Raw genomic sequence first — 12266 nt, 5'->3', positions numbered from 1 at the left:
ACAGCCCTTCAACAATAATGCTTATAAAAACGTTAAAAAGAACAGGCCCTTGAGGCACCCCACTGGTAGCATCTCTTTCCTCAGAGCAAGCTCCATTGACCACAAACCTCTGTAATCTTCCACTCATTCAATTCCTGACCCAGACCTTCATTTTGGGGCCCATTCTGAGGGCACCTGGTTTATTTATTAGATGCCTGTGTAAAACACTGTCAAAGGCTTTGCTAAAATCTAAATATACCACATCTAGTGCACTCTCTCTATTCAATTCTCTGGCCATCCAGTCAAAGAATTTGATCAGATTTATTTGACAAGTGAATCCATGTTGCATCAGGTCCTATAATCCAATGTTTCTCAACTTCTTCAACCAAGTACCCCCTAAGTTTAACAAATATCAACCGAGTACCCCCACCCAAGCTCCGCTCCAGACGTACCCAGGCTTGACCCCACCCTCACCCCCCATAATAATAGTACTAAAGCAATTGTAATGCAATTTCTTCCTTCCATTTTCATATACATACAAAATTTAAAAAACACAAAGCACTCGGTACCCAGAGAAAATCTTAATTATTTATATTCTTTCTTTTTTTTTTTTTCAATATGCAATGTCATCTCAGTAACTATAGAAAAATAGACAAATATAGTGCAAAATATATACAGCAGATATAAATTCTCAAAACGGACACATTTTGATCACTAAATTGCAAATAAAATCATTTTTCCTACCTTTGTTGTCTGGTGATATCATGAGTCTCTGGTTACACTTCCTTCTGACTGTGCATCCAATATTTCTTCCTTTCTGCCTCCTGCATGCTTCATCTCCTACGGACCTCATTCCCTTCTCCAATTTTTCTTCCTGTCTCCTCCACCCCTTTATTGGCAACAAATCTCCCTCTCTCTAACTCATTGTCCATCTGTCTTGAGAGATCCAGGCCTCTCTCCCACCTCCCCTACTCCCACATTCAACATTTTTCCCTCTCTCTTCCCCTGGAACATGTACAGCATTTTTCACCACTGTCCCCCAGCCCCATGCCCATTTCTCCTTTTATCACCCCTCTCCAACACCATGCCACATCTCTCCCTCCATCACTATGTCCAATATTCCTCCAATCTGTCCCTCTGCTCCCACTCCACCACCATATCCAACATTTCTCCCTTTCATCCTTCTCTCTTCCATACATCTCTACCTCTCTCCTTTCTATGCCCAATTTTCCTCTTTCTTCCTTTCCCCATGTGCACCATGTCTTTCCCTCTCACTCAAGTTTCAAGTTTATTATAGCTTGATATAGCGCTTTAAATACCAAAGCGGTTTATATTGTACAATTTTTTTTTTTTAAACCAAAAAATAGTTAAAAACAGGGGAAAGGACATATAGATACAAAAATTCAATTCACAAGATATGGAACACAGGGGAATGGGAGGGGTTACAATTCTCAAAATAAAATGAGGAGGTAATGGACAAAACAATATGGTAAGGGAAAAAGACTCAAATGAACCCTTTTATCTAAATCTCGAACACATCCCTAAAGAGAGAGGTTTTAAGGTTAGATTTGAAATGATTAGAATTAGTCTCTTGTCTGAGAGTTATTGGGATAGAATTCCATAATATGTGTGCTACTACAGAATAAATTGTTTTACGTGTTGAGTCATAAAATAATTGTCAAACGGATGGAACTGTAAGAAGATGTTGTTGAGATGATCTAAATGACCATGAAATTTCATACGGGATCTAAAGCTGTCAATAAACAGGGGGGAGTGATTGATATGAACATTGAAAGCGAGAAAAAGAATTTTGTAGTTCTATGGGAGATGGGAAACCAATGGGCCTTTTTTAACAGAGGGGTTACCTGGTCAAACTTCTTAGCCTTAAAGATAATTTTTATGGCAGTATTTTGAATAATTTGCAATCTTGTGTTCTTTTTTTGAGTGATTCCTTAATAAAGAGAGTTGCAATAGTCTAAAGTGGAAATACTGTATGTACTTGAATATAAGTCGATCTGAATATAAGTCGAAACCCCCCTTTCCCCCCCAAAAGGAGGAAAAATGGTTGACTTGAATATAAGTCGGGCGGCTTAATATTCAAGTGTCCTGCCCCGTAGGTCTCTGCACCCGGCCTCCTTCCATCCTCCCCTCCCTTGTCAGGCTCTGCGCCCAGCACCCTTCCATCCTCCCCTCCCTTGTCAGGCTCTGTGCCATCACCCTTCCATCCTCCCCTCCCCTGTCAGGCTCTGCGCCCAGCCCCCTTCCCCCCTCCCCTGTCAGGCATTGCACCAGCCCCCTTCCTTCCCCCCTCCCCTGTCAGACTCTGCACCCAGCACCCTTCCTTCCTTTCCCCGTCAGACTCTGCACCCTCCCTCCCTGGATCTGCCCCGCCTCCCTCCCTCCCTGCCCTAGTACCTCATCTTGGCAATCCACGGTGGAGGTGCAGTGGGCAGGAGTGAACTTTCCAAGTTCCTGCCCTGCTGCTAACTGGCTGTTGCGAGTTCCTGCAGCTGCTAAGTGACACGAGCAGGAGCGCGATTTGACGCTGGTGCTTGGTACTGAGAGGCATCCTTACTGGCTCCCGTGAATTCTCGTGAGAAAACTTCTAGTGCATCCTGGACCTTGGTCTGGCTCAGCATGGCTTTTCTTATATTATATGCTAGAATTATCATAATTAGTGCTAGGGAGAGGTGATAAAAGGACAGAAGTGACAAACTGGCAAAATGAGGAGCCACCATAGCTTAGCTTCACCTATAGATCAATTGGAAAATCTGCTTTGAATCCCAAGAGTTGTAAGATTTGTTTCAGTGATTCCTGTTGAGAAAATCAGATGACAGAGTATTAAGAGACCTGAGGGTAGTGGGGCTGCAGAGTGTGTGGAGGCCTAGGGGAAATGGGGGGCAGGGTATGAAGAGGCCTAAAGGGCAGAAATCAGCAGGGTGTGGGAAGGCCTGGGAATGTTGGGCTATGAGTAACGTGACCATTTATTTTTTTTCATCAAAAGGGGACATCTATTAATTGTCAATCCTGCCCCCAATCCCGCCCTAGCCCCACCCCAATCCCACCCTAGCCCCGCCCCAATCCCACCCTAGCCCCACTTCCCCAATCCCGCCCCAAATTTCTTCCATTCATTTTTCATGTACACATAATATCTTATTAATTCATAATGGTAGCCATAAAATTTTAAAAAAACTACAAAGCTCACTATATGCAGAGAAAATGTTAATTATCATTTATATTTGGGGGGTTTCAAAGATGTCAAGGCAGATGACTTTAAAATATGCAATGTCACCTCAGTAACTATAGAAAAATAGACAAATATAGTGCAAAATATAGACAGCAGATATAAACTCTCAAAACTGACACATTTTGATCACTAAATTGAAAATAAAATCATTTTTCTTACCTTTGCTGTCTGGTGATTTCATGAGTCTCTGGTTGCATTTCCTTCTGACTGTGCATCCTTTCTTTCATTTCTTTCTGCACTTAGGCCCAAGAATTGTCCCTTTCTATTCCCTCCCTCTTTCCTTCCTTTGTCCTTAGTGTCCCCAGTGCCTCCTTCCCATGTCCTTAGTGCCCTTTCCTATGTCTTTAGTGCCCCCAGTGCCTCCTTTCCATGTCCTTAGTGCCCCTTCCTATGTCCTTAGTGCCCCCAGTGGCTCCTTCCCATGTCCTTAGTGCCCCCTGTGGCTCCTTCCCATGTCTTTAGTGCCCCCAGTGGCTCCTTCCCTTGTCCTTAGTGCCCCCTGTGGCTCCTTCCCATGTCCTTAGTGCCCCCTGTGGCTCCTTCCCATGTCCTTAGTGCCCCCTGTGGCTCCTTCCCATGTCTTTAGTGCCCCCAGTGGCTCCTTCCCTTGCCTTAGTGCCCCCTGTGGCTCCTTCCCATGTCTTTAGTGCCCCTTCCTATGTCTTTAGTGCCCGCAGTCCCTCCTTCCCATGTCTTTAGTGCCCCCAGTGCCTCCTTTCCATGTCCTTAGTGCCCCTTCCTATGTCCTTAGTGCCCCCAGTGCCTCCTTCCCATGTCCTTAGTACCCCTTCCTATGTCTTTAGTGCCCCCAGTCCCTCCTTCCCATGTCTTTAGTGCCCCCAGTGCCTCCTTTCCATGTCCTTAGTGCCCCTTCCTATGTCCTTAGTGCCCCTAGTGCCTTCTTCCCATGTCCTTAGTGCCCCCAGTGGCTCCTTTCCATGTCCTTAGTGCCCCCTGTGGCTCCTTCCCATGTCTTTAGTGCCCCCAGTGGCTCCTTCCCATGTCCTTAGTGCCCCCAGTGGCTCCTTCCCATGTCTTTAGTGCCCCCAGTGCCTCCTTCCTATGTCCCTCTCACTGCCTTCCAGACTTTGTCCCCCCCACCCCCAAAGCCAGCCTGGTTGCCTGCCTACCTCCTTCCCTCCCTGTCACACAAAAAAAAGCCTCCCTCCTTCCTTTCCCCCGGTCCGCTGCTATCTTACTGCCCTGCTGCTGCTGCTAACGTCGACACAAAGTCTTCTTTCCGACATCAATTCTGACATTAGAGAGGACATTCTGGGCCAGCCAATCGCTGTAACATAGCAGCGGACGGGGGAAAGGAAGGAGGGAGGCTTTTTTTTTTTTGCGCAGCAGGTAGGGACAGGAAGTGTTCGCCTGTCCTGTTGTCCCCGAGCACAGCTTCGGGATGCTGTCCCTGAAAACGGGACATTTCGGTGTCCCGAAGCTATGTGTGGGGACAACGGGACAGGGGGTCTGAAAACGGGACGGTCCCATTCAAAACGGGACGTATGGTCACCTTAGCTATGAGGCAGCCTGAGAAGAGCATAGCATGTGGAGGCCTAGGGTTGGTGGGATGTGACATAATCTGGTTTGCAAAAGCCTATAGGGTTTGTAGAGCCTGCGTTTTTACAGGAAGTTGAGGTACAGTGATCTAATGTGCTTTTACCTCTCTCCTCTCCAGAGATTCGCTTGCCATGGACTCCCACCAACCCCCAAGGTCCATGTAAGTTTTGTGTATACATCACCTCTATTTCAATAGAATGAATCTTTTGCCTCTTTATTTTTAATTTCTAATAGTCATGTTTTTGTTTTTGGTGGGGGCAGATGGGAGCCTGCTTTTCTAAAGTCTTTAATGGCTGCCCCCTGAAGATCAACTCAGCCGTGACTTGGATTCACCCACGGACAAGAGGTGCATAATGAAGACAGGTTTCTTACTGACTCTGTTATGCTTAAAGGCCTTCAGTTACAGATAAGTGCTGGATGTTGAAGCCTGTGTTAGCCTGAAAAATTTGCACAGTCTCTCTCTGTCTCTCTTCCAGATCAGTACTTGGTGGTTGGAGCTGAAGAAGGAATTTATACTTTAAACCTCCATGAGCTGCACGAGGACACCCTGGAGAAGGTATAGATTATACCATTTGTGGGCCAAGTGTGTATGTATACTGTATATTGGAGGGACCTGATTTAATAATGACAGTTTGCCCACCTCTTGTGTAAGGCTAAATAGTTAGAAAGGGGTCCAAGTCTTGCTCTAAAGGGTCAAGAGTCAGCTCTTGAAGTCCCAGCCTCTTCCAGCAAGAGTTCTGGCTGTGGAAAAGCTTATAGCTTCTGCAAACCCAGCGTCTCTAATTAGAAGGCGCCATAAAGCATGCAACTCACCCTTTTAGGTCCTTTGATTCTTATGGCACATCAAGCCAAATTTTGCTTAATCCACTCTCCCCATGATCATTTTTCATCCTCCACTCTTTCTAGTAATCTCTCACTCCTTTATCTTCAGTTTCTCCTGCCCTCTGTCTGTCTATCTCACTTTCCACATCCCTTGTATAATCATAGAAACATAGAAACATAGAAATTGACGGCAGAAAAGGGCTATAGCCCATCGAGTCTGCCCATACCAATGACCCACTCTCTGACTCCTACTCCCCTATTGATCCCATGTGAATATCCCATTTTCTCTTAAAATCTGACACGCTGTTGGCCTCAATCACCTGCTGAGGCAGCTCGTTCCAATGATCGACCACCCTTTCGGTGAAGAAGTACTTTCTAGCATCACCCTGAAATTTCCCTCCCCTGATTTTCAGCGAATGTCCTCTGGTTATCGAGGGCCCTGTAAGACTGAAGATATCATCTTTCATCTCTATACGCCCCGTGATATACTTAAAGGTCTCAATCATGTCCCCCCTCTCTCTTCGCTCCTCCAGCGAGTACATCCGCAGTTTTTTTAGTCTTTCTTCATATGTGAGATCCCTGAGCCCCAAGACCATCCTGGTAGCCATTCGCTGAACCGATTCAATTCTCAACACATCCTTCCGGTAGTGTGGTCTCCAGAATTGAACACAATACTCGAGATGAGGTCTCACCATGGATCTGTACAGTGGCATTATGACTTCAGGTTTTCTGCTGACAAAACCCCTACGGATGCAGCCCATCATTTGTCTTGCTTTGGACGAAGCCTTCTCCACCTGATTTGCAGCCTTCATATCATTGCTAATGATCACTCCTAAATCACGTTCTATCGTGGTACTGGACAAGGTTTCACCATTTAGTGTGTAAGTTCTGTGTGGGTTTTTATTGCCTAGGTGCATTACTTTACATTTTTTGGCATTGAAGCTTAGTTGCCAAGTTGATGACCACTGTTCCAACAGTCGTAGGTCCTGCGTCATAAAGTCAGGTACACTGCTTTTGCCTACTATGTTGCATAGTTTGGCGTCGTCGGCAAACAGTGATACTTTTCCTCTAAGTCCTTGGGTCAAATCTCCTATGAATAAATTGAATAGTATCGGCCCTAAGACGGAGCCCTGAGGTACTCCACTCGTCACAGCTGACGTTTTGGAGGGGGTACCATTTACCATCACCCTTTGAATCCTTCCATCTAGCCAATCCTTTACCCATGTAGTGAATGTATCTCCTAATCCCATCGATTTTAGTTTGTTCAACAGCCTGCGGTGTGGGACGCTATCAAAAGCTTTGCTGAAGTCCAAATATATCACGTCTAGGGACTCCCCGGCATCCAGATGACTGGTCACCCAGTCAAAGAAGTCAATCAGATTAGTTTGGCAGGACCTTCCCCTGGTAAATCCGTGTTGGTGTGGATCACGTAAATTTTCTTCATCTAGAATTTTGTCAAGATTCTGTTTGATCAGTGTTTCCATGAGTTTGCACACTATGGATGTAAGACTCACCGGTCTGTAATTTTCTGTCTCTGTTCTGCAGCCCTTTTTGTGAAGTGGAATTACGTTAGCTGTTTTCCAGTCTAGGGGTACTTTTCCCGTGCGCATGGAAAGATTGAAGAGCACGGCTAGTGGTTCAGCCAGAACTTCACTCAGCTCTCTGAGTACCCTGGGGTGTAGATTGTCTGGTCCCATGGCTTTGTCTACTTTGAGTCTTGAAAGTTCGTGGTAGACGCTACTGGGTGTAAACTCGTAATCATGAAACAGGTCATTTTGGATGTCTATTTGCTGTAGTTGTGGACCAGCTCCTGGCGCTTCACAGGTGAATACTGAGCAGAAGTATTCGTTTAGCAGTTCTGCCTTGGTATTATCAGATTCTGCGTAGTTTCCGTCTGATTGCCTAAGGCGTACTATCCCATCTTTGTTTCTCTTCCTGTCACTAATGTACCTGAAGAATGATTTGTCCCCCTTTTTAATATTCCGTGCTAGATCTTCTTCTGTTTGAAGTTTGGCTTCTCTGACTGCTTTCTTGACAGCTCTAGATCTGGCCAGATAGTCTTCTTTTGCCTCCTTTTTTCCAAGATGTTTGTAGGTGATAAATGCTTCTTTTTTCTTTTTAATGAGGCCAGAAATTTCATTGCTGAACCATTGTGGTTTTTTGTTTCTCCGGTGTTTGCTTACTGTATTTATGTAGCGGTTAGATGCTTCGTTCAGAATGGATTTTATATATGACCACATAGTTTCCGGATTGTCAGTTTCTGCATGCTTTTGCAGCTCCTGATGGACAAAGTCTCTCATAAGGTCAAAGTTTGCGCCCCTAAAGTTGAGGACCCTCGTTGCTGAGTTTGATTTAGAGAAGCCTTTCCTGAGGTTGAGCCAAACCATGTTGTGGTCACTAGAGGCCAGCGTGTCTCCCACTGATACTTCCGAGACACTGTCTCCATTTGTGAGTACCAGGTCCAGTATTGCCTTTTCCCTGGTGGGCTCTAATACCATTTGATTGAGTTGTGCACCCTTTATGGTGGTCAATATTCTTTTGCTACCACTCGTAGTCGCGGAGAGGGTGTTCCAGTCTGCATCTGGCATATTGAAGTCTCCTAACAGTACTGTGTCACCGCGCAAGGTGATGTTCTCTATGTCCTCAATCAATTCATTGTCTTTGTCTTCCTGTTGTCTCGGAGGCCTGTATATCACACCGAGGTAAAGGCATTTTTCATTCCCTCTGTTCAGGTTTACCCAAAGTGATTCCCCTGTGTATCTAACCTCTGTGATCCTGGTAGTTTTGATATTATCCTTAGTGTATAGTGCTACCCCCCCTCCTAATTTGCCCTCTCTGTCTCGACGAAGTAGATTGTAGCCTGGTATAACCATATCCCACCCATGCGAGTCTGTGAACCAGGTCTCGGATATCGCTACTATGTCAAGGTCAGCATTCCTTATCTCTGTTTCTAGTTCCAGGATTTTGTTGCCCAAGCTGTGTGCATTAACATACATTGCTCTCCAAATTTGTGATGAGATACCTATCCCCGCTAGTGTGACTCCTGTTTTTTTGTGTATATTATGGGCACTTACCTTAGGCTCAGAAGTGTGGGTTTTACTTGCTTCCCAAGGGCGGATCCTTGCTGCTCTGGTATGTATGTATGAACCCTCCCCCAACTTACCTAGTTTAAAGCCTTCCGAAGTAGGCGTGCCAGTCGATGTCCAAAAACTTTCTTGCCTCTCTTTGTTAGGTGTAGTCCGTCAGGTCCCTGTAGTCCTTGTAGCGCCTCTCCGTGGTCTAGGAATCCAAAGTTCATCTGTAAACACCATTCGCGAAGCCACTCGTTGGTTCGATGGATACGCTCTAACCCTTCTTTAGCATCTTTCCAGACCGGTACAGTTCACTGATGGGTAATAGCTCACCATGACCAGCAGATAGAGATAGACAAAACTTTGGCTGTGCTTCCCTCTGGTCTAACCAGTCTATTCTCAGTCTCAACAGTTGTGGTAAGCTGGGCCAGTCTTCCCTGAAAAAGGTTAGTGTAGGCCTGTTCGAAGTTGTTTAGTGGCCTTCTTATCCCATTTGATGCTGGACTGAGCTTGGGGAGACCCTTTTGGGGGTCCATCCAACCTCGGGGGTGTCACACTCGATGGGTCATGAGTTGAGTCCCTCCCCCAGTTCCTCCACCTCCCCAAAATTTTTCTAGAGGTGCCTCAGCTGACAGCGGGGAAGCCTGGGCTTCCCTCACCACCTACACGGATTCCCCCAGCCACAGACGCTCAGGGAAATAAGGTCTCCCTTACCTCTGCTGCCAGCTTGCCTGCTCTATCAGCTTGGACGTTTCAGGCTTCCCAGCCGCTACAGGCCTCGGGGTCATGTTTTTTGGTGGGCTTTGCTCCGATTTTGGTGGGAAGCACCTCCATTTTGCCTGCAGCCTCAGATATCCTTCCCCCTATATTGGAAAAACAGGGGCAGATTTCTGCTGGGTCCTCTGCTTTTAATATAATAATATCAGAGCACTGTCCAAAAAATTACCTAAATAAAGCTATACATATGTAAAGATCAGCTCAGAGACATGGAGGGGCTTTTTCAGAAGGTCCTCTGCTTTGGCAGTGAGTCCCATTGGACCGCAAGGGTTTTTTTCCCCTGATTTTGTTCTAGCCTTGTGTAAGGCTTATCTTCAGGCGGCCGGGGGTCCTGCTTCCACCCCAGTGGTCTCAGGGGGAGGGGGGGTTCCCTCTGCGTCCATTCCGGTTTGCCCCCCTCAGGGCCAGTTTTGTCCGCGTCAGTTTTCTTTTGATGAAGATCTGGACCCTTTGGGAGACCTCCAGGATCCTCTTGGGGGGACAGATGCTGCTGGCGGCGGTTTTTGGGTTCTGTCAGCTGGCGAGGATGCGTCGGTGGTGTGCATCTTTTCATCAGGAAGAGCTCCAGGAGCTGATTCTTCAGGTCTCCTCAGTGTTGCGTTTCAAGGAAGGTGTGTGGTGGACCCTCGGGGGATCCGTTCTGCATCCTGCCCTTTTCCTTTGCATCAGGATATTTGGGATATTGTGCTTGTGCAGTGGAAAGCGCCAGAGGCGCTCTTTTGTTTTGCACGCTTTATGGCTTGCCTATATCCCATCCCACAGGGGGATAGGGATACCTTGAAGTTGCCAGTGGTGGGAAGCAGTGGTCTTGGCCATCGCGATGCGGCATACAGTGCCCGTTGAGGGCAGCTTAGCTTGATGTACTCTGAGGAGCGTAGGTTAGAGTCCCTCTTTAAGCAGAATTTTGATGTCACTGCCCTTGTGGTCCAGGCGGCAATGTGTGGTGGTCTGGTAGCTCTGGCTTGTTTTCAGTGGGCCGAGCATGTCCTTGACCGTGAGTCTGATGACTGGTCATTGGTGGAATAGGAAGAAGCAAAAATTGAGATGCCATGTATGACCTGTTGCAGGCATCGGCCAAGTCCATGGCTCTCAGGGTGACCACCCATTGTACCTTGTGGCTTGGTGCATGTGGCATCTCAGGCTAATCTGATGAAATTTCCCTTTCAGGATCTTTTTTGTTTGGCGAGGATTTGCTCTATTTGGTTCATACCTTAACGGACTCTAAGGTGCCCCGCCTTCCTGAAGACCGTACCTGCATGCCTGCACAGGGTGGCATTGCTAGGGGGCGTTTGCGTCATTTCCGCTGATATCGCCCCAGTCGAGAGGCTGCTTCTTTTCCTGTGCCTCTGGGTCTCTCCAGGACCGTTTCTTTCAGCACATGCAGTCCTTTTGGGGGCCCGTCTGGGGGGTCATGATTCTTCTGCTGGTTCCCCCGCTACCCATCCCTCCCAATGACTCTTTGCCAGCGCCTCCCTTGATTCTGGTGGGCGCTCGTTTTCGGAGACTTTTACCAGGGGTGGGCCAAGATCATAATGGATCAGTCCTGGAGGTGATTCGGGACGGTTATGTTCTGGAGTTTTCCCACTTCTTGCTAAATCACTGTCTCGCTTCTCCAGTCAGGCGGCATGGAAGAAGCAGACCTTCAAAGATTGCTAGATCTCAAAGTGGTAGTGCCCATGCCTCCGCAGGAGTGTGGCACCGGCCAGTATTATTCACTTCATGGTGCCCAAGAAAGAGGGGACTTTGCGGCCCATCTTGAATCTGAAGGGGGTCAACAAAGCTATGCGGGTTCCGTCTTTTCGCATGGAGACCCTGAGGAATTTCTGACCTCTCGATCTGACGGAGGTCTACTTGCATGTTCCGATTCACGCCTCCTATCAGCGGTTCCTTCGCTTTGCGTTCTTGAGATGGCACTATCAGTTTTGTGCGCTTCCTTTTGGTATGGCCATGGCTCTGCGGACATTCACCAAGATTATTGTAATCGTGGTGGCGGCCTTGTGCAATGGAGGGCATTCTGGTTCACCCCTCATGCGCCCGCTTCAGCATGCTCTGCTTCAGCGGTGGTCACCCTAGGTGCACGATTTGGCTCTCCCATTCCTCTTCGGGGGTTAGTTCGTCGCAGTCTCCGTTGCTGACTACAGTCTTCCAGTCTGGTGCAGGGAGTGAGTCTGGATCAGCCCCAGTGGACAGTGCTTCTCACTGATGCCAATCTTCTCCGTTGGGAGCTCAATGTCTTGGTCACTTGGCTTAGGGCAGCTGGTCTCCAGAAGAGGCGTCTTAGTTGATCAATGTTCTGGAGACCAGAGTCATCTGGCTGGTGTTGCTAGCATTCCAGACGTTGTTGACGGGCAAGTCTGTTCTGGTTCTTTTGGACAATGCCACGGCGGTAGCTTATGTCAGTCATCTGGTGGCGCAGAAGGCTGCTCTGCTCATGGTGTGGGCAGAGTCTCATTTTCGGGATATCTCATTTTCCCACATAGCAGGAGTGGAGAATATCCAGGCAGACTTCTTCAGTCGTCATGTGATAGATCCCGGAGAGAGGTGTCTCAATCCTGCGGCCTTCGAGTTGATTGTGCAGTCTTGGGGGCCGCTGGTCATGGACCTGATGGCCATGAATGTCAATGCCAAAGTGTCACTGTTCTTCAGTCGGCACAGAGATGTTCAGGTGGCACGCGGATCTGGTTTGTCTTTTCATGGCAGATCCTCTTCCAGTGCCTCTCTCACCTGATTTTCTGACTTAGGACCCCATTCCAAATGTTCGATGTCTTACGGCTTGGCTCTTGAGAGGGAACGCCTAGGTAAGAAAAGTT

The 12266-nt window shown here is 47.4% G+C and overlaps 1 protein-coding gene across 6 annotated transcripts in view; it reads left to right on the top strand.

Annotated features, from left to right (window-relative positions):
- MAP4K2 (mitogen-activated protein kinase kinase kinase kinase 2) overlaps positions 1-12266 on the top strand; it is a 166674-nt gene that overhangs the window by 114407 nt on the left and 40001 nt on the right. For all 6 annotated transcript variants that reach the window (XM_033957390.1, XM_033957389.1, XM_033957394.1 and 3 more), the window contains 3 exons: positions 4905-4946; positions 5048-5132; positions 5263-5342. In XM_033957390.1, the coding sequence (XP_033813281.1) occupies positions 4905-4946; positions 5048-5132; positions 5263-5342 (207 nt within the window). The remainder of the gene's footprint in view (positions 1-4904; positions 4947-5047; positions 5133-5262; positions 5343-12266) is intronic.

Source organism: Geotrypetes seraphini, chromosome 8, assembly GCF_902459505.1.
Source record: "Geotrypetes seraphini chromosome 8, aGeoSer1.1, whole genome shotgun sequence".
Lineage (NCBI taxonomy): Eukaryota > Metazoa > Chordata > Amphibia > Gymnophiona > Dermophiidae > Geotrypetes > Geotrypetes seraphini.
The sequence above is the reverse complement of the archived record's forward strand: the minus strand, read 5'-3'. Positions and strand labels throughout refer to the sequence as shown.